The sequence below is a fragment of the Pyxicephalus adspersus genome, chromosome 3 (genome assembly GCF_032062135.1).
Source record: "Pyxicephalus adspersus chromosome 3, UCB_Pads_2.0, whole genome shotgun sequence".
In the NCBI taxonomy this organism is placed as follows: Eukaryota; Metazoa; Chordata; class Amphibia; order Anura; family Pyxicephalidae; genus Pyxicephalus; species Pyxicephalus adspersus.
The window spans coordinates 124208637-124236467 of record NC_092860.1 but is presented as its reverse complement, the minus strand read 5'-3'; the positions used below and the strand labels follow the sequence as shown (position 1 = coordinate 124236467).

The following is a 27831-nucleotide window of genomic DNA, read 5'->3' as shown; positions in this document are numbered from 1 at the left end:
TTTTATCATAAATATATTTATATAAATATACATGTTATATACAGACAGGGAGCAAAGGGTCACAGGTTAAAAAAAATGCATTTTAAAAATCTTTTACTTTTCATTCATTCATGTTTCAATGTGTCCGAGAAAATAGATTGAAGGACAAATTCCATGTGTGTTGGGCAAATCCACAGAAGGTAAAGCCTGTAGTGTGCTAAATATTCTAAAAATATAAAAATGTAAAAGGAAACCACATAGGGGAAATGTATGTCCAAAAGCATAAAAGTCCAACCACTAACTTTTCTAAAAATATAAAAATCCAGTCAATGAAGTCTAACTAGTTTCCAATTTTTCAGAAATCTCCTTCCAGTATTTGGCCAATTCCTAACAAGAGGTCATTAAACCTGGGTCTTCCTTCTGGCTTCTGGAAATGGAAAACAAATATATTATAATTTGCTTCACAATATAATAAAACTTTAGTAACAAGTTAATTACTAGCATTATTCTAAATTGCAGATGTTCTAAAAAGAGAAACACAGACTGCAGATTCATGTCTATCTGATACTAACAGGGGATTTCCAGTAGTAAAAAAAGAAAGCACCCCCGTCTTTCATTTAAATGGAGTTTTGCTTTGAAAGAAAACTAAAACTTTAAGCTATTGGCTGTCCTGAGCTTTTGGGACATTTGTTTTTGGGGGTTGGTAAAAAATGAGCCCTTTTATAGTGGGGACAAATTTCTTCAGGCTAAAGAATTACATGATATCATAGAACTGTAGTTGGTGCTGGAATGAGATAGATATATAATACCTAGCATGTAATATTACTGAGGTACCATAAAGAAATTAGATATACAATTAGTATTTTATCCCACCTCTCTCTCTCTCTCTGTGTATATGTGTGTATATATATATATTTTTTTTTTTTCTCCAATATGATTCTGTGTGTTGTATTTTTATAGACTGGGTACTGATCGTAATAATGAAATACATGTTTGTGCATAGTGCTCGGTATGTGTCACTAACTGTGCATCCATTTTGATCAATGTTTGAGCACTACCGTAAGTATCTGCATTTTACGGACCTAAGGCCAACATATCTTAATATTATACTTCTTCTGGTTCCACTCATGTTGCTTGCTAAGTAAAACCAGAACTAAGAAAGCTGCCAGGTGTGCAATACTACATTTTTGTAACTTCATTCTTTATTTTGTTAAAGGTTGGTGGCTGTATCCAGGCCTGAGATGTGACAAAGTTAGGATCTTTGTGCAGGATCAACAGAAATTGGTTTATTCTACTTAGGTTACCCTTTTTGGTCTTGTTCCTCACCTAGATCCCATCCCCACTACAGATCAGACTATGGAAACTGTATCCTGGTATTAACAAGAAGACTGAAGTTCCTAATTTCGAAGTATACCAGCAGTCTCTAATGGTTTAGGTAAGGATGTAAAAAGGGATTAGGAAAAGTTTAAACTTTCTCAAGCAGTAATGCCTGGCAAGATTGTTTAGCATTTGTAGTGTAAGCTACATATGCAATGCTTTTCTTAAGGAGTGAATTGGTTTTGATAAATGTTTTGTATATTAGAAATACAGCAAAATGAAATGAGTTGTGGAATCACCATGTGATTTGCTAACAAAGCAGACAGGTAAATGAACAGAAAAAACAAATAATTCTTGTTTCAGCTTCTGTTCTTTGACTGTATAAGTAACAGCTCCATTCCTTTTGCTTTTACAAATGAGCAGGACTGTATCTAGCCATAGATAAGATGTATGCTTGGGTCATGACAGAATCATAATATCAGATGTATAATTTTTATGCAGTCTTTCTTACCTCATGCCAACAGGCCATCATTATTGTGTAAATTCTGTTTGTAGCCAACCTGGGTCTATAAAGTCTTTCTCCTCTCGTCACCATCTCTACTACTTCAACGTTGGAGTAGCTCTCAAATGGCATTTTACCTTCAGTGAACACCTCCCACATTAACACACCTGAGAAGAAACACAATGGTATTATTTGCTGATTAGGGCTTGATCCAAATAGTGTAAGCTAAGAGTTTAACAAACAAGCAATCTGAGACAAATATCAAATCTAACGTTGGACAATAAGCATAGGTCACCAAGCTTTCATATTCAATACTTGCTTAGTCTCCGGATGGATTGTGAAGGTTCAGTGTTATTGGCTTTAATCTGCAGACCAACAAGTTTGTTTTGCTCACTCAAATAATTCCACCAAGGATAACCCAGTGTAATTTTAGTAAGAATGAAACCTTTGTGGATTGGTGGCTTCCATGTCCCTGTCTAGCTATACAATGATTTAATGGATGACGGTGATGTATTGCTATCTTACTGACAGACATCTGGCATAAGATATTCTGCTCTGCTTTTCCTTCCTATATAAAGCAACCAGAAGATTCCACTTCAAAACATACAAGGAATCTTCACACACAGCTTGCACAACGGATCAAATCAGGATAGTATCTAGTACATGGTTTCCCAAGGGAAGAAGTGTTTCCCTGCCTCTTCTCAATTGTCTTAATATATATCTACAGTTTTCTTACCAAAGGACCAGACATCAGATTTACTGCTGAACTTGCTGTAGTTGAAGACCTCAGGTGGTGACCACTTCACAGGGAACTTGGCTCCACAGGAACTTGTGTACTGGTTATCAAGGACATACCTGTTATGTCAGGAAATAAATGTGTTATTGCAGAAAAGAAGTGCTATCTGTATAGTCAGCAATTCACATGAAGAGCGTAACATATATGTAGTAAAGTAATGCAGGCATGCTGTGCATGTACATAACCAGCATTCTCTATGAAGAACAACAGGAAGTCAGAAGGAGCCTTGGTTCAAGTTCCCATAGCCATTATCTTTTCTCCATAATAAATTTTTCTGCAGCCTAGTACACAGCGTGTCAATAAATATAATATGATTGATTGGCAGCACCCCACTGAAGTTCAACTTTGGCTTTCTGCTACACACACACTACCAGAGTCCCCAATAAACAGAAAAAAAGAATAATAAATTGTGCCCCTTTTATACAACCACATAAAACTAGGATTCAAAGTTGGGCACTCTTGACCAGTGCATATGCATTTAGTGTTTTTATGTTTTTTCCATGTATTGGTAAAGTTCTGGGAACTTAATTTAGTAAGAGACCAACACTAATACTAACTCCAACCCAGTGTCTGATTGCTTTAGACTAAAAAGTGGTAAATGTATTAATTATCAATCTCAACACTATGTACCAATACTTTTTGAAATGTTTTTAGAAGTTCTTACCTTGTCATTCCAAAATCAGACACTTTTACTACACCAAGATCATTTACTAAACAGTTTCTGGCAGCCTGCAAGAAAGACACAACTCCATTCAGAATACAATAAACCATTACTAATGTTTTTTTGTTTTTTTTCAATAAAATCAATAGCATCACAAAGTAAGCAGGAAACATCAATTTTAACATCTGCTTGAACTCTGGTTGAAAAACACGGATTTAAATTGTCCACAGCAGCCAGAATCAAATACAGCCCCAGGGAGAGGAGGTAAAGGTGCAAATCATATCAGTAACTCTGGTCCTTATTCAGCCAATATCTGTCAATGCCCAGGCTGTGCCAAACCAGTGCATAAGTAACTTATTCTATAAGTAAATTCTTTGCCTGACAAAGGCAGATGTTTTCTGGGAGGGCATCTTTGGTAGAATGAAAGCACTGAGGACTGTCATTTTTAAACCCATTTAATCACAATGGACTGATATATAGATAAATACTGATACAAGTTACCCAGGTAATATACTTTAGCTGCCTTTCTATGCATAGATCAAACAAACTGTTATTTCATGTTACACATATGTAAAAGTAATACCAGGTCTCGATGTATGAAATTGTTCAGTTCCAGGTACTTCATTCCGTCACAAACATCTTGGCACATGCTGAGCAGAATATCAGCATTAAACTGTCCCTGTCTTTGGCGGAGGTAGTTCAGTAGACAGCCATATTCCATGAACTCGGTCACTATGTAGATTGGCCTCTTTTCAGTGCAAACCCCATACAACTGTACTAGTTTGGGATGAGTCAGTTTCCTAGGTAAAAAAAAACAATATTGATCAATGTGTAGCATGTTGTTCCTGTGCTATATGTCAGATATTCTGTGATCATCTATCAATGTTGCAGATGATAACAAGGGAAGAGCCAGTTTTTGCAATGAAAGGGTCAGTGAACAAGTGTAAAGCCCTTTACAGCTGTCAGATACACATCTGATGGTTGTTGCTGAAAACAATCTTTCATGATCGTTTCCAGTGAAAGGTGAATGAAGGTGCGGTGTACATACAGCACCATTTCTGTTTTATGGGGGTGAGCAACACTACGTTGTGATGTTCTCTATAAGAGTGCACTGTAGTCAAATTTAATCATTGCCAAATTGATGACAGACATCAGGGGGACCACACATGTCCGTTTTATTTCCACAAGATGACAGCGACACGATCATCCCAGGTAATACTCAATCGACATGTATATAAAACTTAAGGTTGGTTGGAGACAGAAAACAAAGGACAGTATTATCCAATCAGTTAGTGCTCCCTCCTGTAGAGACAGATTTGTTGCAGGAGCAGCATGTGTGCAGATATACAAGGAATGTGTGTCCAGACATTTCTGACCAGACTGACATCTGATGAAAAGAGAATGGATCACAAAGTAGCAAAGAGAGGGGAATAATGCTCAAGTAAGCAGAAAGCTTGTACAGCCCAAGATAGGCAACTGAAGGAGAATGACTCTTGTTGTTGCCAATTTGTTACAGAACAAAAGTGTGATATCCCCACCCAGGAAAATTCAAAAGATCAGTTTATTAAAAAACCTGAGAAAGTTTAGGAAGTCACAAGTCACACATCTCACAAGCCTAATCATAGAGGCAGTCTATCTAAGGTGTAATGATGTACACCCTGGTCACATTTTAGAGAAGGACTAATAATAATGCTCATGAGCTGTGTGAACTGCAGTAAAAAAATTCCTAGAATTAAATTAGAAACTAAGGAATATCCAAAAAATGGTGAATGAATTACCCTTCTTTATTAGTCTACAAAACTTACATCATAACCTTGGCCTCCTCTATGAAATCCTCTTCGGACATGGCACCTTCTCGAATGGCTTTTATTGCAACTTTATATTGCGCTCGCCATTTCCCAAGACGCACAACACCAAACAGACCGCTTCCCAGCTCTTTCATGAAGGTAAGCTCAGAAGGATTTATTTCCCATTTATCTAAAAGTTAATGAATTATAATAATTTTATAAACATGAGCTTAGAATACTATGGAAAATGTTAGTTTTTTAAAAAAAATAATGAAATCTACCATAGCTGAATCCAGCAGTTGTAGGAGCTGTCCTATTCGGACACACAGGATATCTTAACCTGGTAACTAAGCCTGTTAAAAAAACATAAAATTATCCAATATACAAAATGCAAAGAACACATCACAGAGCATTGCATATACTCCATAACACAGGTATGTCAGCATCATGAATATCTAAACATATCTTCATTGAAAGGTTTTCTTTATAAAATATAACTAATAAATAAAAAAATATAGGTACACATGTTCATGTTCCAAAGAAGCCCCAGCTTAAGGAAGAGACTCGACTGGGTTAATACCATGCCACCAAGTGAACAAGCCCCCGAAGCTACCCTAACCTTCCAAACTCCTGTGCCATTTCTAATATACTCCAAACCTCTCGGCAAAAAATAAACAAAGGAGGGTAAGTGGGAGAATGACCCGGTGGAACAAAGTATCAGCAACCCCCACAGATCCTAACCCTGTAGGCTCCTCCATGTCACCTGATCCTTGACCTACAATTGTGTAAGGATTGCTACTTGTACAATAAAAACTTTTATATTCCGGGTTTGTCTTTGCGGTTGCATTGCACAGTCAGTATAATTTCTCTTTTTTCCTGATCCGCCTAAACCACATCTCATTGATTGACCTTTGGATTGTCCATCTCTATTATTCATTCCCTGTCCATTGTGCAGACAGGAGGCATATGAGTGATATAAAGTTGCAAGCTATATCAGGAAATAGTAGTATCACCATCCTAGCTATGTACTACACTAGTGTATGAATCAATTGGGACTAAATATGACCACAAACTGTTTGTCAAATAAAACAGTTCACATGTTTGTATTACAACTGTGTGTGCAACTGTTTATATTTCCACATTATGGCATACTTATTAGACAAAAAAGCTGGAGAAATACAATTGTTAGTTATTTCCTGATTTAGTTGATGCATTAGCTAGGAAAAAAATAAATTTACACTTGAAACAATAGACAATTGAGTTTATTGTACAATGAAACCACTGCTATAGAGTTAATAATTATCTCTAGTCATCATCGTTCTGCAATACTTACTTCCATTTTGAGAAGCTGTTCTGCTTTATTTCTGTTCATATTCCTGCTATACCACCTGCAACAAACAAGTTGTACTAGATGTTATAACTGAACTAAAGACAAGATCACATCATGTAAATTCTGTCCGAAAAAGAGAAGTGGAAGCCTGGTGAAAATAACTGCTCTATGCCACTAAAATGCTAAGAATGCCTGACTTTGCTGTAAGACTGTCTGAATAAGTACTGTATGTCAAATATCCTGAATGCAAACTTTTATGCAGACACAAAATCTACTTGAAATCATTGGAACCATTAGGAGTCAGCATTAGGCAGAGTGAGGAGTGCTGTACGTTTGGTGGACACCCCCACCCTTTAGCATGAAAGACTTAAACCTAATGCCTTCCTCTATTATCAAACCTAACTAGAAAGTTAGAAATATGTGTTACTATATTTTTGGGAGATTTAAAAGTTTATTGAGTTTTGTGGAGTGTCCAATTCATGTAAAATCAAATAGTAAGAGAAATAAAACAACTCACCTATCTCAGTGAATAAAGCATAATATATCATGCAACACAACACACTAACACACCAGATGAAACATAGAATGTATGGTTACATCGGTAACCAGTGTAAATGTCTTCATTACGTTGGTTTCCTGTGTATAATTGTCTGTTATATCGGTATACTGTCGGTTACTGTGGTTTCTGCTCACTTTACAATGCTGGTCAATAGAAAATGGATCCCTTATATTATTGGATAGTAGAGATTAGACCTCTTATGCTGGTGGCAAATAGAAAAGTGGCCCTTTTCACCTAAAGTCAATATTTTGCTCTATTACATTATTGATTAATTGAAGAAATGTTCCTTTTTAAGTGTTGAGTGGAAGAAGAGACCCCTGAGACGGTGGTGGTCAGGTTGATTAACATTGGTTTCATTGGTTGTTTTACCACTTGCTCTTCTATGTAATATTGACAGTGTAACTATGCATGCACCTTCAGCTAGGAGATCAGTCCATTCACAAAATATGCCTAGTGACCAGATCCTGGCTGCTATTTATAAGTTGGAGTCCTTCAGCCATTGTTTACTCTCCAGGGTTTGGGACATTATTACAAACTCAGCACCCTCAGAGGCCCCCAATCAGTTTTACAAGCAACTCATTCTACCCTTCCTCTCTTACAAAAAATAGAATCCCACTCCCAATCCCCCACTTCTCAGCATGTCATAGCTGAACAAATCAAGTTTAGCATTAGCTGTTAAGTCTCTTAGTACGATGCAAAGAAAAGAGAAAAAGAAGAAAAGAGACACTTCGAGTAGATGCAAAATACTTGACCATATCTTCATTGGGTGGTATAAAGTTATATTCTAACAGGTTGCGTTTCACTGCTTCAACAGCTGAATTGTAATTTCTTTTATTATCCGGTTTGGCCATAAGTTGCAAAATGTCATCTTTAAAGCAACCTTGTCAAGCCGTGAGACACTTGAGAACATAAAATAAAAACTTACTCATATTGATCTAGATTGTCTAGTTTTTTCTCCGTCACATAGTTGCTGGGAATGTAGCCTTCCTGTCTAAAATAAAAAAAACAAGCAGTTACTGGAAAAAGAGTTAACATTTGCATAATTTCCAAGTCTCATAGACACACGTGAGCCGAAATCTTTATCATCATTTTTGTTTGGTTTCAAGTTTAGGCATGATTTAATGTTTTAATGCAAAAGTCAACATATGTATGCACATTCATCTTTGTTTTGTGTGCAAGAAAATGGGAAAGCACCAAACCAATGAGAGAAACAAGGCCCACAGACAGGATACATTTTACATAAGGGCTTACTATTTTTAATGTAATTATACATTAAAACATTAAAATGTAAAATGTTTTATCAATAAATGACTGTTAAAAATATTGCACAGATGTATAATGGAAGGGTAAAATTGGTATGTTCCCAGGCAAAAGCTGTGAAAGTTATGTTTAAGAAGAAATATATCTGACTATCACCATACATTCATAGCAGTGATTGACTCCCAACCAGAGAATGTTTGGTGAATGCCAGAGTCGCAGCTTTATCAAAGGATCACAAAGTCTCTTTCAATAAAGGCAATGAGCCTAATTTATTAAAGCTCTCCAAGGCTGGAAAGGATACACTTTCATCAGTTAGTATGGGTGATTCAGCAAACATGGAATGGATCTGGACCAGGATTCAAAACATTTGCATTTCCTGGACCGTGGGAACTGTGCGGTCACAGTTAACTGAAAGCAGGTGCCTTTAATTAGCTGTAACCGCAGGCAATAGGAGGGCAATGAATGGAGATACTATGTCCATTCATACCTCTACTGCTCTGTGATTGGCTGATTGTTCTGCTCCCTGAGTTGCTGAGGAAAGGGAAATCCTGATTAGGCTTTCCCTTTCCTCAGGGAGCAGAGCAATCAGCGGAGCTTTATGCTGACAGCTCTGCTCCCCTGATCCTGGAGGCAATACGAGGGCAATATACATCTGTTTGGAGGCTGTAGAAGCTCTACACAGTGCTGAAACAAACCCGAATTTTTCTCCCATTGACTTTAATGGGATTCGAATTCGATGTTCGACCACCCGAATTTTTTTGCTATATTCGGCTGAATAGCTGTCGAATCGAACAGTGAGCAATTCGACCAACACTAGTGTTTTCTCTCTAGCCTTGGAAGGCTTTAAAAAAATCAGGCCCAATATCTTTTCTGAATAAGATATTCAAATATAAAATAAGGGGATTCTTCCCGGTAGTACAAATCACTAGACCTAATATCTAAACCTATGCATATGTCGGAACTGAGCTCTTCTATTAGTAGTGTAGTGACTACTGGCCCTGATGGCCATTGAAACATAAAGAACCTGGATGATTCTCCACCAAACAATGTTTCAGTTAATGTCAGATTCAATTACTGCTTTATATACAGACCCTATAGGTTATATTTGTAATAAATATGTGGAACCTACAATTAAAAAATAACACTTATCTATAAGATAGACAAAACATTACACTGCACAGACATCTTTTCCTAAAATTATTATGTTTCAACTCCTGGAAGATAAAAAAGACCTGAATTTTATCAATGTATATAGTCAAAAAAAACTTATGGTAATATACAAGTTTTATTAGCACTTGACTCTTAATTTCCCCTGCACAGCAAACAAAAAGTATGCAATGTAAGCGGATCAGGCACTACTACACCATATAGTGCTGTCCATCCTATGCTTTGTTAATGAGAATATAAAGCAGAAACATTTGGATTACTGTGGTTACCAACCAGCAATCAGCAAGGGTTCATTTTATATTTATATACACTGCATTTAAATGTATGTGAATATTATATAAAAAAAAACCTTTACGCCTATAATAAAATTTATATTTACCATATTATTCCTGCAAATATAAAGTTGGGCCTTGGTTATGAAATGACAACCTATACTTGTCCTTTTGACATTTAGCTTTGTGGGCTACTATAATGACCTTTGGCCGTTTCCCTTACCCATGGTTATTCCTTGCCTTCCACCAGTGTTCATCCTTCTTTTCAAGCACCACATATTCCTCCCCTATGGTCAGCCTGAGATCATGGGGCTCCACAGGATGAAAGTCAAACATTGCAATTACTATATTTTCTTTGTCTTCCTTAATATCCCCCCGAAATGTTTCCGGAGGCAAAGGAGGTGGAGGCCTTTTCTAAAAAAAAAATGTTTAGGAAAATAATTGCACAGTGTCAGCTTGCTGGATTACATCAATAGACAACTAAAGAAAAAAAATAACTGATAAAATATCCCTACAGACTGCCAATTCATATAACTTGTGATAGCCAAACCCTATCTTCCACTAAGGCCTTGCATCCAAAGACAATAAATGGAGGTGCTCAGCAACAAGTATAACAAAATACTATATTTAATGCACCAACAAGTTTTTTCCTTTTCGTACCTAACAGATTTTCTCTTGACATACTTTAATCTAATCACCATGGAATGTGTCAACAGAAGAAGCTGATAGGCTGCAAAAATGTTTTTACATTACAGAACAAGTCAATTTAAATGTGAATAACTACTACTAGACATTTGAGCAGTGTCTTGTTATGTGAAAATAGAAAATCATCAACAAGTGATATTTCCATGCACCCCATTTGTATCCAGACGTGTAGACAAACATATTACCATACGTCCAGTCTGTACATAGGCATGTACATATGCATTTCAGCTCATATCTCAGGCTTACCTGGGTATCTGGTGTAGGTGGCAGAGGCTTTGATGTAACTGGGTAAAAGAAAGAAAGATAAAGGCAAACATTATCAGGTATATTAAAAGTTAATCTAGATAAAACTCAAAATGATGAAAAATACAAATCAAATAACTAACAAATTGACTTTTTTAAATAACTGACACTATGGCTATCCAAACACCCTCGGCTGGCACTTTCTGTGCATGAACTATTATTTAGCATGAGCTTTAAATGCTGTCTATTTTCTTACCAGTCCGTAGATGAGGTGAAAGCATAGGTTTTCTTATACTAAGTATTTTTTTCTGTGAATTCCAAATCCGGTTGATCGGTAGACCATTGTCTTTGTAACCTTATCAAGGCCTTATACTTATATATAACATTATAACTTGTGACCATATATTTATTTCTCCCCTAGGTCAGCTAGCGTGTGCCTTTGATGCTGGCCCACGCAAAACACAATATAAAAGATGTACCAAAAGAACAAAAGAGAGTGAAAGGAAAAGAGAGAGAGGGAAGAGAGAAAGACAGAGGGGGAAAGAATAAGGAAAAAGAGGGAGAATTGAGAGACGGGGAGAAGTAAGGAGAGAGAGGGGAGAAAGAGTGAGGAAGAGGGGGGAGAGAAAGACATACAAGGGAAGGGACAGGGCAGAGTATGTGGGAGGGAGAGAGGGTAAGGGGAGTAAAATACTGCAATGTACTACAATATATTTTTGTTTTGGCATTTAAATACCTTTAAAAGGCATATTTAAAAATTACTTACTACCCCCAAAGAGATTATAAGCCTCACATCCTGGAGCCAGCTTCTCTGTTTGTCGGCAGCACTGATAGACACCATCTGACCAAAGCAGAGGATGATATTTGTGCAATATGTGATTGTTGTTCTTTATTCCTACAAATAAACACAATAGTTTCTCAGAAGTGATGACTTTTATAAGATATGTACCAGCTCAGGACACTGAAACAAAGATTTCTGTTTTCAAAGAAAGTGATAAGATCATTCAACTTTTTTTTTTCTTAGCGATGATGAAGCAGGTAATGTTACCTTTGTACAGTAAATATTCATGGGGTGAACTGTTTACTTCGGATATCCAATCAAGTGCAAGTAAAATTTAAAAATATATGTTTAGTTGCATATGCTTGAATGATTTGAGTCAACTCCAGATTCCTCACTCCATAAAAATGACCTTCGCACAAAGTACATGATTCACTCTACTGTGTTTCTCACTTAAAGGGCGTTGAATTTTTTTCTACTCCCTGCACCACGACTGGTTATCTTCACAAATATCATCCCTTTCTGCACTATATCACTAAGTATATAAATTTACAATGTGAAAGTGAGATGGAAGAATGGCATTATTAGGCTTGGATAATGAGAATTTACTTTTTCCTGATCTACATGTCAGGGTGATAGATTTCTCTGTGTTACTGCACTCTATGGTCTGATAATTTAAATGCAACTTACAAGTTTACATTGCTATCAAATAGTACAAGTGTGGATATTTTTATTACTAATAAAGGCTCTGATGTCTGCCCACTGAAAACGTAGTCAAGCAATTAAGAATCACTTATAATCAAGAATTACTTATCCAAAAAAAAGTCAGTTTTGAACTAAAACGTACTTCTGACTGGTTGTTACCAACCGATCGGACATACAGAATATCAGATCAGTACATTGTGATGGGAATTGCATGTAATAAATGTGCCGTAATGTGTTGTAATGTCAATCTGTGCTATTGTTTGTGTGTTTTATGTGTATGTCCAGAAACATGGGCTTTTACAATGAGTCAGATATCATGAATATAAACCCCAACGGTCTTTTTGTAGAATATTACATTATATTCACCTTCTTTCATACACTTCACCCACTGGTCACGGCTTTCTGAGGTTGGTGCAAAAACATAGAGCGTGTTTGTGTCATAAACAACCTAGAAGGAACACAAGACATTATGAGAGCCCATATCAGACACAGGATCTCACAGAGGATGTCTGTTATAAAAACGTATAGCTAACATATATACTGATAATAAGCTTCTGAATGTGTTAGGTATCCCTTTTAGTTACTTTTTTCAGATAGAAAACACAAGCGAATAACTATGTACAGATCATGCTATATGCAGGAACAGTCGGGTGATCAGGTGGAAGGCTGTAAAGTTCTATCACAGTAGAATTCTTAGAAAATGAAGTTGTGACTGTTACTATGTTGGGCTGAATGAGATCACGCTGCACCACGATAACCAATCAGACTGAGAGATTTAGTGTTATTATTATTATTATCATCAATAAACAGTATTTATATATCACCAACATTACACATCACTGTACATTACATAGGGGTTGCAAATGACAGATACAGAGAGTGACACAGGTGGAAGAGAAGACCCTGGCCAGAAAAGCTTACAATCTAAGAAGAGGGGGAAGCAGCCTACAATAAGGGGAGGGGGGGGGGTTGGAATGGTGGGTAAGCAGTGAAGGTTTATGAGACAGAAGATGGGTTTGGAGTTCTCTTTAAATTAGCAGAAAGTAGGAGCAAGCCGAATACGATGTTGAAGACCATTCCAGAGTGGGGGCAGCTCTAGAAAAGTCTTGGAGCCGTGCGTGTGAGAAGGTTATGAGAGAGGAAGTCATTAGTAGGTAGTGTTAGGAGATGTAATTTTAAACATAGGCTACATGTGTTAGCTGAGAAATAAGTAAAACTAATAAACTTACAGTACAGTAAATTTGGCTACAGTATGTTATATTTTCCCTAGAATTGCATTGTGTAATTTAAAAAGACACCAGCATTGACAAGGACATATATATCCTGCCATTGCTGATCACCTTCTGAAAAATTCAGTTTATTGACTGCTTTGGTACACAATGTGCCACTGGCACAGAACTTAAGCAGCAAATGAAGTCAGAATTTGGTTAGAACACCACATCTGTAAGATAGTACTGAATCAGAGGATGAACATGAACAGCCAGGCAACTAGCATGTAGAAATGGCAGCACAATATTTCTCCTTGTAGAAGTTCCTGTAAAATGTGTCTCTCAACCTGCAATACCTGTGTTAGTTTTATTATTAGGATTTTGTCTCTTTTTTGCATATGAAAATTTTGCATTTCGGACCTAGGGTGGCTTCGCTCAACCAATCTGTATCTATATCTGTTGTGCTACTCAGGCTGGACTACAAACATGCCTTTTCCTCTTCATCTCCTTAGGGAGATAGGGGGATAAGAAACATGTAAAATCCAGATACATTTTTTCTTTCAGTTCAAGTGACAAGGACTTTGGTAAAATCAACAGTTATTTTTTGCACTTGCTGAACATATTTGTAACCCGGAAATTAAAACTAAAGAAGCCACTACATCTAAGCACTGGTAAGATGCAATATGTTACATTTGTGTTCTTAGGATTTTATAACTTTTATACAGTCCTGTGAAATTTTGTCAACCAAAGAAGTAGAAATTCTAATGAATCCATACCTGAAATGCATATTTATTCTGACAAGGCACTTGGTCCGTTCCATTCTTTACAACTTCCACACATTTCACTTTTGAGATGTCCACAGATCCCTTCTTATTTTTCTTCTAAGAAAAAAAAATGTATTAAGTATTTATTATATGTATATAAAGTATACATTATTAAATAACCTAGCCCTTATTTCTTAACATTATTTTAAAAGGTCATGTTTTTAAAGAAGCATAGTAACGCATAACTGATATTTCAGGGTAAATAGGCGACAGGAATCACATCTGTCTTGTGGCGGTAAGTGTTCTGCCTCCCACCAGCCCTTAGATCTGCTTGCCCACCAATATGCCTCTTGGGCTTTTCGTCTACTATTGACTTGTGTTTACGGTAGATAAAGTCTGTACATTTGCCAAAGTGGCCTCTACCAATCAACACTCATAGCTGAAAAAAAGTTTTGCATTGACTGACCCTTATTTTAAAAACCATGTTGGGGCAGAAACTTACCCCTTCAAGCTTTTTTTTTTCTTAGCCTTAAAGGAGATGTACTGGACCAAATCGTGCCATTGCTGAACTCTACACTTCTGTACACTGGACCCTACAGCTGGAGAGTCGATAGGATGTGTCTATGGGCCTGATTTGTTAAAGCTCCCCACGGCTGGTGAGGATACCCTGTGATTCATCGTGATCCAACAAACCTGGAATGGATCTGGTCCAGGATTCAAAACATTTGCTAGCAAATTACTTTGAAGAAATCTATTCCAGGTTGGCTGGATCACCCAGCTACACTAAGGAAAGGGTATCTCTCCAGCCTTGGGAGAGCTTTAATAAATCAGGCCCAATGTCACATAGGCAGTGAGAAGACACAGGAAAGGCACATGTGGTTTGTAGTGACAAATAAACTAAGAGATTTCATTTTCCTAATACAGGGACAAGGACAGCAAATAAAAGAATGACTCTCATTATAGCTCTTACTGCTTTATTTTAGTCTATGCATTTGAGGTCCCTAAATACAATACAGGGGTACATCATCCTAAAGGATGCTACCTGTCATGTACTTGTGTTCTTACCAAAGATCAGCATGCATCTCCCTCTTTCTACATATAATACATTCATATGGAATTTTAACTGTTAAAGCTTGATTGACCCTTTGTGTGTGAAACTAAAACAATAAATTATAGCAGTTCCTCTATTTATGTTTTTATCACCTAGATCTTCCTGAACTAGATAGCAGAACTTTATTGGTTATGAGATACTTCTTTTTGTGGCCCTTACCATTTGTTTGTTGAAATTTCCTTGGTTTTGCACAACCACAGGTTCATTTTTTACAGCCCAAACCTCTGGACCTAAAGACACACAAATTCTCAACAAAAGTTCAGATTGATCTTTCACCTGACCAGCAAACACAGATATGGTATCCTATTCATGACCTCAATAGGTCAAGATAAAGACTATTTTTAAGTTTGAGTACAAGTTATATATTACAAATATTATAGATGGACCATGATAGAACGATTGCTTTTTTAAATTTTAAATCAAAAATAAATTAAACTGAACTTCTAAAATGAAAAGTGCAATAACCATAATATCCCATCACAATTCAGTTTAGTGCAATGAATTAGTGATAAATGAAATATGGTTAGTTGTGATAATGTAATGCACTCTTACATTACTCTTTTTCTGACATACAGAAGAATAAATTTGCTGCACCATGGTTGCAAGCTAATTTTGCTAGTTAGCCCAAAACTGAACAACATAACTGTACCAAAACTGAAAAGACCGGTATGACATAGTGGCAGACACAGCCAACAATTGGCCCCTGTGCAGATCTTCCCAAACCCCACCACGGTGAGCAACAAAGCAAAAGCCCACAAACTTGAATAGTCCCGAGAGTAAAAAGCTTCCGACGCAGGGATTAATAGAAGATCTTATACATCCGCCAGAGACAGGGGTGCACACACCATTTCCCTAACCCTACACCAGGGGTGTCAAACTCTGGCCCGCAACGTTGTTTTCTTTGGCCCCCACAGGAATCCTAAATTTAAACTGTAGCTCACCCGCCACTGCATTAAAATAGAGCCGCTACTACAATTCCCGGCATCACTCAGCTTCTATAGACCAAGGGGCTCTCTGCCTATGCGTGGCCTGCATTGGACTGTTTTAAAGATGCAAGTAATGCCAGGATTTGTAGTAGTGGGGCTATTTCAATGAAGAGGGAGTTCAAGCGGCGGGGCACCCATAAGATTTAGCCCCGCATTGGGCGCATCTGGCATTTCAAGCACTCCCTTTCAGCTACACATGGGAGGTGCCAGAAGGCTTTTGGAGTTACAGGGGCTTCATGGCGACCCATGGCCTTGTGTCATATAGCGGTGTCTCAGGCTGTGCGTAGCCTGCTGTTATCCAAGTGATGCAAGTCGTGATAGCATAAAGGTTTTATATCTAATGAGAAGGAAAAACTTCCTCAATTTTTTCAATAAATTTCAAGGTTGGCCTGCGACTTTGTCTAAGTTTTTAATTTTGGCCCTCTGTGTATTTGGGTTTGACACTCCTGCCCTACACCAAGGGATGGATAGCTGAGTTGCACAAACAGGGTTCTGAGGGCGAGCAAGCTGGACACTGAGGGTAGAAGGGTGGGTGTGCAGGTGGATTTAGGATTGTGCAAACTGCTGTGAAGGTCCCCAGTGGCTGGGGAGTGCCCAGGGCCCTTGTGGAGTGGCACACTTTGCACATTGCTATGTCTGCCCCGGTGTGACATGTCTTTTCTTAATATAAAATTCTACTATATCTTAGCATAGGGTTACAGAGTGACTAACATCTCATACAATCGCGGCAATCACATTCAGAAATCTTTACACCTTTTTTCTCCCTAGATTTAAAATTTACATTAATTGATTAAAATTATCTTTTTTGGGATATTTCAGATTTTTCTCAAAAATGGAAATGTGGTACTCTATGTTGTATATAAAGTGCATGTACTGGTTACAAGACCCCTGTGGCCCTGATGCCCAAGCCATACATTGGACGCTCTGTATAACATGTGAAAAGCGCGCAATGTCAATCAGAATTTACATTTATCTTGGTCACAAATCTGTGAAAATGTTCTTTTGCCTGCGCAAACCTGACATAAGTAAAATTTTACAAAAATATTTTTTACAGAATTTTTTTTTAAAAAGTTAACATTTTACAGAAACAGGATTTTTTTTGTACTTAGCTACAGCTGCATTGTAACACAATGGTGCAAGAGAAAAAAAAAATATTATTTTGAATGGCATACTACAAAACTGAACCTATTTTGTACCAGCTGAGAATATTTCTTGATTCAAAACATGTGTGATATGTGGTAAGAACAGTATGTGAAAGATTGTGCAAATATAGAATTTTACTTCCTTAAGTTATCATTTTGATCTAATTTAAGTGGTGTGCCGCATATGGCAAAAAACAAATGTTGCCATGGTTTATAAAACACGAGAGGCATTTGCTGTTCCACTGAAATAACTTATGTACTCATAATTTACTTTAAATGAGTTGTTCCGTTATGTAGAGATGACTATCTGAAGAAAATAAATTTAATGTGCACTCTGCTCACTGGGAATATAGGGGTTTAATGATTTATTAAAGCTCTCCAAAGCTGGAGACGATACACTTTCATCAGTAAACCGTGTGGTTCAGCAAACCTAGAATGGATCTGGTCCAGGATTAAAATCATTTGCTAACAAATAGCAAATTCATTTTAGGAAATAAATTCCAGGTTTGCTGGATCACCCAGCTTCACTTATGAAAGTGTATCCTCTCCAGCCTTTAAGAGCTTTATTAAGCTATGTACATTTCGGAAACAACTACTGCTCTAGTGAAATACTTGGTGATCTTGCCAGTTCCCTGAGATTCCTATGTAATTCTAGCTTTGCCACTCAAGTAAGCAGATCCATGCTGACATGGCATGTGTGCATTCCTGTGCTGTGTGCAATGCAACTCATCGCTAGCTATCAAACTAGAAGGTACATACAGGACACACAGAACATGCTTGTACAATTTAATCTTTTTGTTATGTAATGTTAGTGAAGTGATAATGACATTAGAGATGTATGAAGATTCATTGTGGTGTGCAAAAAAGGTTTTTCAGGTCAGTAGTCAGTTAAAGCTTTACAAAACTGATGAACTTGCAAAGAGCCTTCCCCTTTCATTTCATAATGAGAAGTTTGTCACAATAACAAACACTAACAAAGTGCACAACGTGTGCTCAGGAAATAAAGATGTAAAGAAGTATTTCTGACCTGTCAAAAAAGGAAACCTTTTGATACCTAGGACATAATAAAACTTATTCAGGGTAAAAGTAATAGGAACCACATGCAACAGGCCACTGCCATACACAGCCTGTGAGGATGGTCATAGTGATCCTTTACCTAATTATTATATTATTCATATGTATACATTACATGAAGCCTGTTATGAGGGCAATGTGAAGGTAGTCTATACCAGTGGTCGCCAACCTTTTGGACCTCACTAAATTTACAGACTCTGTGCACGGGAAGCCCTGTGTCACTCAAAGGGGAAGAAACTAATGCCAGAACCTGCCCACTCTCCCATGGCAGATCTGAGCTGACCAGAGACAGCATACAGGGGACATGGTCTGCGGCTCTGGCCGGTGCATCCCCCTAGTGGGGTCCGTCTCCTGACCCCGCTGGGGAGTACACTGGCCAGAGTCGTGGAACCACCAGTTGGCAACCACTAAATTATCTTCCAGAAGATGCTGTCTGTCTGGATTCAATATGTTAGATATATATAGATATATATGCTAAAAACATTGCATAGTGATCAGAGGAATGAGACATAGCAGTGTTTTTGAAAAAGAGCAAAATATAGTGGAAGTGAATCATGGAAGGTATACAAAATTCTACTGGACTCCAAAAAATTGTTTGAAGAAAAGTGGGGGCAGAGACAATATTTACCAGCACAAACATGGAACTAAAGGTGCGTACACACTTCCAATTTTTATCGTTCAAAACGAACGACGAACGATCGATTGGTCAAAAATCGTTTGTAAAAAAAGTAACCAACGACGCCGACGAATGAGGAAAGTCGTTGGAAACGAACGACCGGACAGGCGGATCGGATTGGACGACGATCGTTGACCATCGTTCGTGTGTACGGTCGTTCGTTGATCGTCCATGGTCTGAGCATGCGTAATGAACGAACGTTCGTTCACTTTCCTGTCGTGCACATAGTTCCTCTATCGCTCAAACGATCGTATCTATTGTGTGTACAATATCTACGAACGATCGTGTCGTTATCTCTATGTGCAGGATCGGTGCTATACGATCGTTCGTAGATATCGTGCAGGATCGTTCGTCGTTCGTTTTCCAACAATAATAATTGGAAGTGTGTACGTAGCTTAAGGGCACACGGGTCATAGACAACAGATATATATGGGTGTAATCCTGAAGCACAAGATTAGCAGCAATTGGATTTGTGCAGGATCAATGAATCCAGGGTGGGTTAAGGAATCTGTAATTGCAGACTTTACTTTTATTTATCACTTAAACTGGATGGACTTTTCAGCCATGTCACATGCTATTGTCTACTTCCTTGACGTAAACTTTGACAATCACAAGTTTGAAACTGCAAATTTTACTTTGCCATGATATGTACATCACACACAAACAGGAAGTGGGAAGCTGTACTTCATTCATGCATTTCATGGTCTCACAATTATTAGTGTGGAAACTGAAACAATATGAATAAAACATTGATTTTGGTAGCAAACACAGGTGCAAGCTTTATTTTTAACCAATGTTTTCTCACTGATTGTACTTTAGTTTAAAATGAAGCCTTGGGCAGTGTAATGAAAATAGAATGTTATGCTTACTAAGCAGGGTACAATAACTAATCATATTTTATCTTGATTACAGTAAATCTAAACTGTCTCTGTAAATCACCTCCTAACAATATTCTCCTACTATTGCTTTGTATCATGTGCTTTGACAGCTGTTGTTAGAAGCAATGCATGCATTATTTTCCATATGTTCTGCTTTTCTGCAGTTTACACCATACAGTGAAGAGAGAACTATCTTACCAGAACTAAGAATTAAAGTTAAGTATGGCATCTGCTCAACAAAAGCAACAAATATCAGTGCAATTATGTATTTGCTACAGAAGTGGATGAAAAACTGCCAAAAGAAGGCAGACTATGAATTAGAAAAACTGAGCCTCATCTATTCCTTCATACCAAGTGATTCAAAATAAGAATACAAAATGCAAAGCTACCCTCTTTTGACCATATTCTAAACAAGTTATGCATTCTTATTACCTTTTGTAAAAATTAAAAACAAGAAATGCATGAGGCTGACAAAAGCACATCAAAACAGGCTCTAAAGTAGAAAGTCATTGGTTGGTGAAAATGATCCCTAACTGTGATTGTATTAATAGTTGTGCAATATATTGTACACAACATATATGACTTGTAATAAACAGTATATTGCACCTCATATTATTTATTGTACAGTGCATGCATATAAAAATAGAATATACTGATCCTTCAATTGAAGAATGAAAATGCTAACAAAAATATAAAATTCTAAGGTAAAGGTCTCCAAAAGTACTAACCCTTTGTGTTCCCTGTAAGGCATTTGTGTTCAATGCTAATTTTTTATATGTTTTTATATGTTTGCTTCCTTCCTATTGTAGGAAGTGCATATAGTGTGCATTGTTAGGGTAACTCATCCATCTGATTGGCTGCCCAATAGCACACAATGGACAGAAAAGTTGTACCTGCAGCACACAAATGTGTGTAATATGCATTGCCATGCACAATACAGAAACACATGCAGTAACACAACACTCTTTTGTTAACGAACCACGATAGTGGCAACTATTTTTCCCTGAGAATTGTTGATCTGCTTAGTTTGTCATGAGCAGACCTGAGTACAGTCCAGCAAAAACATCCCCCACATATAGTAAATTGCCACAAGTTAAAGCATTGGAAAGAAGGAAATTACAATAATGGGATATGCTACACTAATTTTCAGTAGAAAAGTATGCTCTTTCCTGGATTAAAGATTATACCACACAGTTATAGTTTAAGGAAGTAAAAGAGTCTATATTTTAACCTTACCTCAGCACGTCCTTCATAATAGGTTAATCTGGATTTAGTTAGCACAAATAATCTTTCCTTGTAGTTTACAGGCGATGTCCACTTTTTCTGTTGTGACCTTTTATAGAGATATCCTTCAAGTACAATTTCTGAATTCATTTCAACTTCCTGCTCACTGGTTTCCCTGCCATTGAATATGAAGCCCTGAAAACTGAATAAAAAGGAAACAGAGTTACATTTAGTTCAAAGTGTGCAGATGAAAATTTGTCTAATAGTTTATGTTATTTTGCATGTGGTCTTTAATCACAAGTGCTGCCCACACAATTTACTTTATTAGGTATTTTCTGTCCATGTCCCTTAACAGTGCAGATCTCCTAGGCAGTGTGTTACGATTACAGGGGGTGAAAATCTGAACATTTGTCTTGTGCATTAATTTTTTTTCATACAGGACGTTTCATAAGAATTATTAGGTAGTTTATTTTGTTGTAATATTATCTGTGAAAAGATTGTCATCCTATAACAAACAAATTTTGTACTCTACAACAGACTTATCCCATCACACTTTGCACTGATCTATATAGGCCAGATTCTAAAGCAGACGTTGCATACATATTGATGCTCCTACCACAGTCAGAAAGACCCTAGGGCCAGACAAGAAGGGGGCCAGTTAACCAACAAGTTGGTTGGCTGGAGAAAACCTACACAAACATAAAAAGAGGAATTTACCAAAGTAAAGTGAACCTAAACAAATCTTTATTTTTAAATTAAAAATTTGCAAACTACTTTTGCACGACTAGACATTTGGAGCACATACAGGTTCTCTTCACTTTAGTGAACAAAGCTCAGGGATTGCCAAGGGCCCAAGGTGACATTTTTCTAGACCTCAACTGACCCTCTTTATTTATTACTGTAATAAGTCAGGCTTCATGTGCAGTAGTTTGGGATTCTGTAATGCTAAGTGCTGCATGTAGGTGAGTCTCATTCTCAAAATTCAGCCCAGGTCCCCAACATAGTCCCCTAAACACTACCTAATCAACACCCCTGAATTGGGAGCAATGTTACTTAGAACAGTGCTCGGTGGGGCACAGGAGAGCTGAATGTGTGAGGACCATGGGCTGCCATTCCACGTGCTGGGAGGATACTGTTTGTAAATATTATTCCATTTTTTAAACTCATTAAAAATACTAATATTTATTGTTGTTAATGGAGCTTGATTACATGGCAGTCATACATTGACAGTGATTTATCAAATCTCTCCAAGACAGGAGAAGATAGGCTATCATGGGAAAACCATTCAGCAAACCTGGAATAGATCCGGTACAGGGTTAAAAATATTTTCCAATTAATAACATGATTTTTAAGAAAGGTTTTCTGGACCACCTAGGTTCTCCATGGTAGTCTATCTTCTCCAGTCTTGGAGAGCTTTGATAAATCAGGCCTCCCATAGAAACCACCTCTCACCTAGGCCGTGAGCTGCATATGTCAAACATTTAGAGTTTGTGATGCGTGTACAGAATGTGTTGATGATTACATCCCATGACCTTGATACACTTGTATCTCTTTATTTCTTTGATGTTATCCTTATTTTTCTTCTAAACACGCACTCATTACCTCTCATAGAAACCACCTCTGACCTGAGTATGGAGTATGGAGTATGGATATTTTAGAGGGCTCCTAACCTTTTTTAAAGGTTTTAGATTGGTATAAAGTGATAAAAGTAAGATCAGAAGTGAGGAAATACAGTATTCCATCATTTGGCAAAAAAAAAATATATTTTTGGAACCACAAAATATCCTTGCTTTTCAGTTGGACGAAACATTTTCGTTATAGTCGATTGACTATACTTAGGACATTGCCTTCACAAGCGCACACTCAGCATAACCCAAGCATGTGACTCTGTCTGCATTTTCGTAACGGTTTGCAGCACTTTGTCACCTAATTATTTCACAAGACACACAGCTGTGTGACATCCTGCCAGATTTACTTTTCCTTCAAACATTACAACATTTTGTATTGCATTTGACCATTAAAACAAATACACTTACGCTTGGGTATGTATCATTCAAAAAAACGTAAGCCCTGTTTGAATACTGTGCTCAGCTTAAAGCCAAACTAAACCCAAAGTCAAATTCTTAATATTTACAAATTCCTAAAACAACCATGTTGATGAGTGTAAATTATAGGCATTACCTTTGGAACTGAACTTGAATTCAAAAACCCAAAGTGCACCCATTCACACAGCCAGAACCCCTCTTGCCTTTTAGTTTCTTATCCTACAATTGCTTACCACTTACTTACTGTGACTACAGGTCCTGACCTGGATGAGATCTATTCCAAGTTTGTTGGATCACCCAGATTTACTGATGAAAGTGTATACTCTGCCCATGGGGCCTGATTTAATAAATCTCTCCAAAACTGGAGAAGATAGATTATCATGGGTGAACCTGAATAGGATAAAAATGAATTATTGTAAAATTCATATAATCTTGTTTTTACATATGAATAAAGTTCCCTTGGATCATATCCACATTTTAGATATATTCCTTGTATTATAATATGTATGGTATTTATATTGTTATCTCTCAAAAAATGATTATGATTTTTTAATACTAAACAAATTTTGTCCTGAAACTTCTCTATGGGTTTCTTTTTGTTATCTAGATTTGAGAAGTGGGACCTGTATGCTTTATTGTTACAATCAAGCAGTGCATTTACCCCTATAAAATATTAGCTTCATTCAACCTTGAATATGATTTTATGTGATGACTAAACAACTTTCAGAAACTAAAATTCAAAGCAAATGTATAGCAAAATGTGGTAAATGTCATGTAAATGTAAAGCCTAATTTGGTTTCTTCCGTTTGGATAGAGAACATTTTTTTTCGTTTTGTTTTGCTGTCTGTGTCTCCATTGGGAGCATTCACCCTCAGAGTTGGTCCTGGTGACCATTAATTATGGTGCAGTAATGTGATGGCATGGAAGCAAGCATTGGTTATGATAGGAATCTTACAATGTGCAAACTTCTAAGACAGTTTTTCTCAACCTTTTTATTGTGGACGAACCCATGAAATAATGTTCAGGGCTTCATGGAACCCCTTCTATAATAACTACCGTGTTTCCCCGAAAATAAGACAGTGTCTTATATTTATTTTACCTCTGAAAATCTCATTAGGGCTTATTTTCAGGGGATGTTTTATTTTTCTCACAAAAAATCTATATTTATTCATGTACAAAAATCTGTATTTACCAAAACCTGCAACCAATATTACTATAGAAAGATACCTCTGTGTTACCTCTGACCTGTCAAAATCACAGATTTCTTCTGTTATATACAAGAAGTCATGAATAAGAATTGACATAAATGAGTAATGAAATGAAAAAAAACACAGCTTCATAAGCAAACAAGTGCAACATAACAAGAAACAAGAAAATGTGCTGACAATGAACATGTGACTCATAGAGTTACATGTTAAATCTGAGTAAAAGCAAAAAAAAAAATCAATTAATAAATATGCATTGCTGCTAATGAATGAAATACTAGCAAGGACCTTTTGAAAAGAGAATCCACCAACCTCTGCTAGTGTCACACCAGAGTACTGTAGGTTTATTAACCCTGCGATTTCTTCACCCCTTGCTCCAGTGCTTTTGAAATCTCCTGCTCTCTCTCTCTCTGCTCCCTCCTTCCTCTTGGTATCCCTCCGTGTACCATGTGACCACACCCTCCGAAGAAGCCAATAGGGCTTACTTTCGGGGGAGGGCTTATATTTCACCCTTGCATAAGTAGCATGCTAGGGCTTACTTTCGGGGTAGGTCTTATTTTCGGGGAAACACGGTATATCCACAGCTCACAGTATATTAGCATGGTGGTCAGGTGGCAGAAAGGTTCTTACATTACTGGCCAATGGGAGGAATGTCAACCTTACAGATAGCCAAAAATATCATTGGTGTCACTTACCTGAGAGGTACAAATCCCTCATTGCTCAAGGAATCTTTGGCAACCTCTGGAGGAACCCTGGGGTTCAAAGGAACCCTAGTTGAGAAAAACAGCTCTAAGATAACAGTCTAAACATATTTGTACAGATCTTCTCTAATGTCCTGCTGTTCTTTCGGCTCTCAACTTCTACTTTGGTCTTCAAACATAAAAACGTAAGTTTCAGTGAAACATTCAGTGACTCGGAAATAGAACTTCCTGCTTAGTATAAAGCTAAACCACCTTTGTAACATTTTTCTGTAAAAGTGACAGTGTAAATAAGTGTAAGTGTGAATAGTACAGTGTTTTATTTTTGTTTTTTTTTTTTGCAACTGGCCAAAGTTTATGGGTATATGCTCTTTTTCTTAACCTGAATTAAATGGTGTCAAGATAAACCAACAAGTTATGAGATTACTATAACTGCCCAGGATAAATGGTCCTGTCTACAGTGAAAATTCAACATATGTACAGTTGTTCCCCCTACTGATGAGCAACCAACTGGGAATGACTGCTGTCCACTTCTATGAAAAAGGGTACAATGGGGTGCCACTCGGTTGTCCTCCTCCCTCCCTTCTCCATAGAACAGAACGGCACTCTATGTACAGAGCTCATTTGTCAATCTGTTATTGGAAATGATCACAAAATATCCTTTCTGGAAACCACCATCCAATGTCTATCTGACATTTGTACAGAGCTTTTTCCTTACCACACCGTCTTCCTGTCTTTTTCGATTATTCCTCTGCAATGCGATATCTGGGGTCGCCCCCTCTCAGGCAAATGTAAGTACAGTATAAGGAAAACTTGGGGTGACTTTAGGTGGTGTTTTTTTTTCATCCCACCAAAAACTGCTCCTTCCATGAAAGGCCAGTTAGTTCTGTTTTCCCTCAAGGCCAAAGATTCCTACTCTTCCCATGGTACTGATGATACTGATGATATATATATATATATATATATACCGGTATATTACATAGTTAAAAATATTCTGTCTGCAGCATTGTTCCGCGTGATCAACAAACACAGCTTTGAGAGTTCAATTGGAGGTTTAAGCTTTATATTTTTAAAGCGGCTACTCACTTCCTTTTTTTAATAGATGACCAGATTACAGAAACAGTGTACAGAATGTATGGCATGGTCATCGCTAAGGAAGGACAGGGCATTTTAAATTTATTCTTCAAATTCCCCCTACCAATCTATCTACATGATTTATACACACATTCAAGTCTGGAAAATAAAGAATGGAAAAATGATCTTAGAAACACCCCTAAATGGGTTCTTCATTGGTCAAGATTAAAGATAAAGATTTTATATTTCCAATTATCAGCATTGCAGTGGTAGCTATTGAGGTACATTTCTATATATTACAATTGCCTTTATAATGGCAGTAATGCTGATGTTTTGACTTCAAGTATAGACAATACAGCTTCGATCTTTAACATGTAAAGAGCTAAGAGATTCTGAGCATTTTCAGCATGCTTCCTCCTAATATGTGGTATAAAATGACTGAAGTCCAACAAATAACAACTGGCAATGAACAGTGCACGACATACACTCTCTAAAGCTTATAAAGAAACACTAGGATTCCAAGCACAGTCACCTGAAGGTTCATATAATAGAGAATTACCAGAGCTATAGCAAATCAAGCAGCTTCCAAGGAGAAAGAACATAGAGCCAAAGATGTCTACATGATGATTATCCAGGTATATTTGACAATAATCGGACAGTTTTAGATCATAAAGAAGTATATAACCAAAGACATTTATTAAATCACAGCTATAAAAGCATTAAACAACAAGTATTGCACTTTGTTTTAATATGGCACAGGTTTTGTGATCTTGGACTTAATAAAAAAAGGAGAATTGGGAATCAGAGTCCAGTAAGGTTTTGTAGAGCAATGTATTAAGCACTGACCAGGCTAGGGGCATATCCCCGAAGGCTAAAAAGTCAACAGTTCTACTAAGCACCACAGCATATATTTGTTGACTGGGTGGCCAAAGTTCTTCTTTAACATAAATACTCCAACAAACCAATAAAACCAATAAACAAAACTCCTGCTATTGGTCGGAATGATTAATCAATTTTCCTAATTTGCCTTCTCTTAGCAGCAACAGTGCAAATACACATCTGATGATTACTGGAAATGTGCTTTATAAAGCCTATGCTGTGTAGCTTCCTCATTACATATATTTTCAATATCACCAACAACATTCTAACCTCCAAGTTGGACGGAAAACTGACTATTTGAAATTTGTTTTTGAAAATTGTTTTTGTGTTTGAAATTTTCTCTCCTGTGTGACTAGCTGGGGCAACTTGGGAACATAAAGAATGTTGGCGGTGTACTTAGCTGGTGCATTCCTATTGGCTGGTACACTAGCGATTTATCTGCTCAGAAAACAATCTAATGTAAGAAATGTGCAGTGTGTACCAGGTCTAAGTGTTGGTAGTAATTCCCAAAACTCTATAGGGAACTTAGCTCAATAGCATTCTATTCAGATGAATAATTGGTATTGTTATACAATATGTCAGAATTTTCCAGGCACAAGAACTGAGAATTTTAACAAAAGCATGTCTCTCTAGAACATTAAAAGCATTCTATGTAAACTGACGTTGGTCCTAATTGTTCTAAAATAATATAAGGATGAATTGGCACCCTAAATTCAGACTGTAAACACTGATAAAAGCAATGAAAGGATTTCCTGTTCTTATGCTGTCTTAGATAAGCAAGACGTATGAAAAAGAGCTGCTTGCTT

The 27831-nt window shown here is 37.1% G+C and overlaps 1 protein-coding gene across 1 annotated transcript in view; it reads right to left on the bottom strand.

The window, feature by feature from the left end:
* TEC (tec protein tyrosine kinase) overlaps window positions 1–27831 on the bottom strand; it is a 58724-nt gene continuing 30893 nt past the window's right edge. Inside the window, exons 3-17 of the mRNA XM_072406863.1 lie at window positions 21137–21326; window positions 14046–14150; window positions 12428–12509; window positions 11345–11473; window positions 10582–10619; window positions 9854–10044; window positions 7857–7922; window positions 6372–6430; window positions 5324–5395; window positions 5061–5232; window positions 3839–4055; window positions 3259–3323; window positions 2535–2653; window positions 1808–1965; window positions 1–406 (exon numbers count right to left, since the gene is read on the bottom strand). Of these exons, the coding sequence (XP_072262964.1) occupies window positions 335–406; window positions 1808–1965; window positions 2535–2653; window positions 3259–3323; window positions 3839–4055; window positions 5061–5232; window positions 5324–5395; window positions 6372–6430; window positions 7857–7922; window positions 9854–10044; window positions 10582–10619; window positions 11345–11473; window positions 12428–12509; window positions 14046–14150; window positions 21137–21326 (1735 nt within the window). The 3' untranslated portion in view covers window positions 1–334. The remainder of the gene's footprint in view (window positions 407–1807; window positions 1966–2534; window positions 2654–3258; window positions 3324–3838; window positions 4056–5060; window positions 5233–5323; window positions 5396–6371; window positions 6431–7856; window positions 7923–9853; window positions 10045–10581; window positions 10620–11344; window positions 11474–12427; window positions 12510–14045; window positions 14151–21136; window positions 21327–27831) is intronic.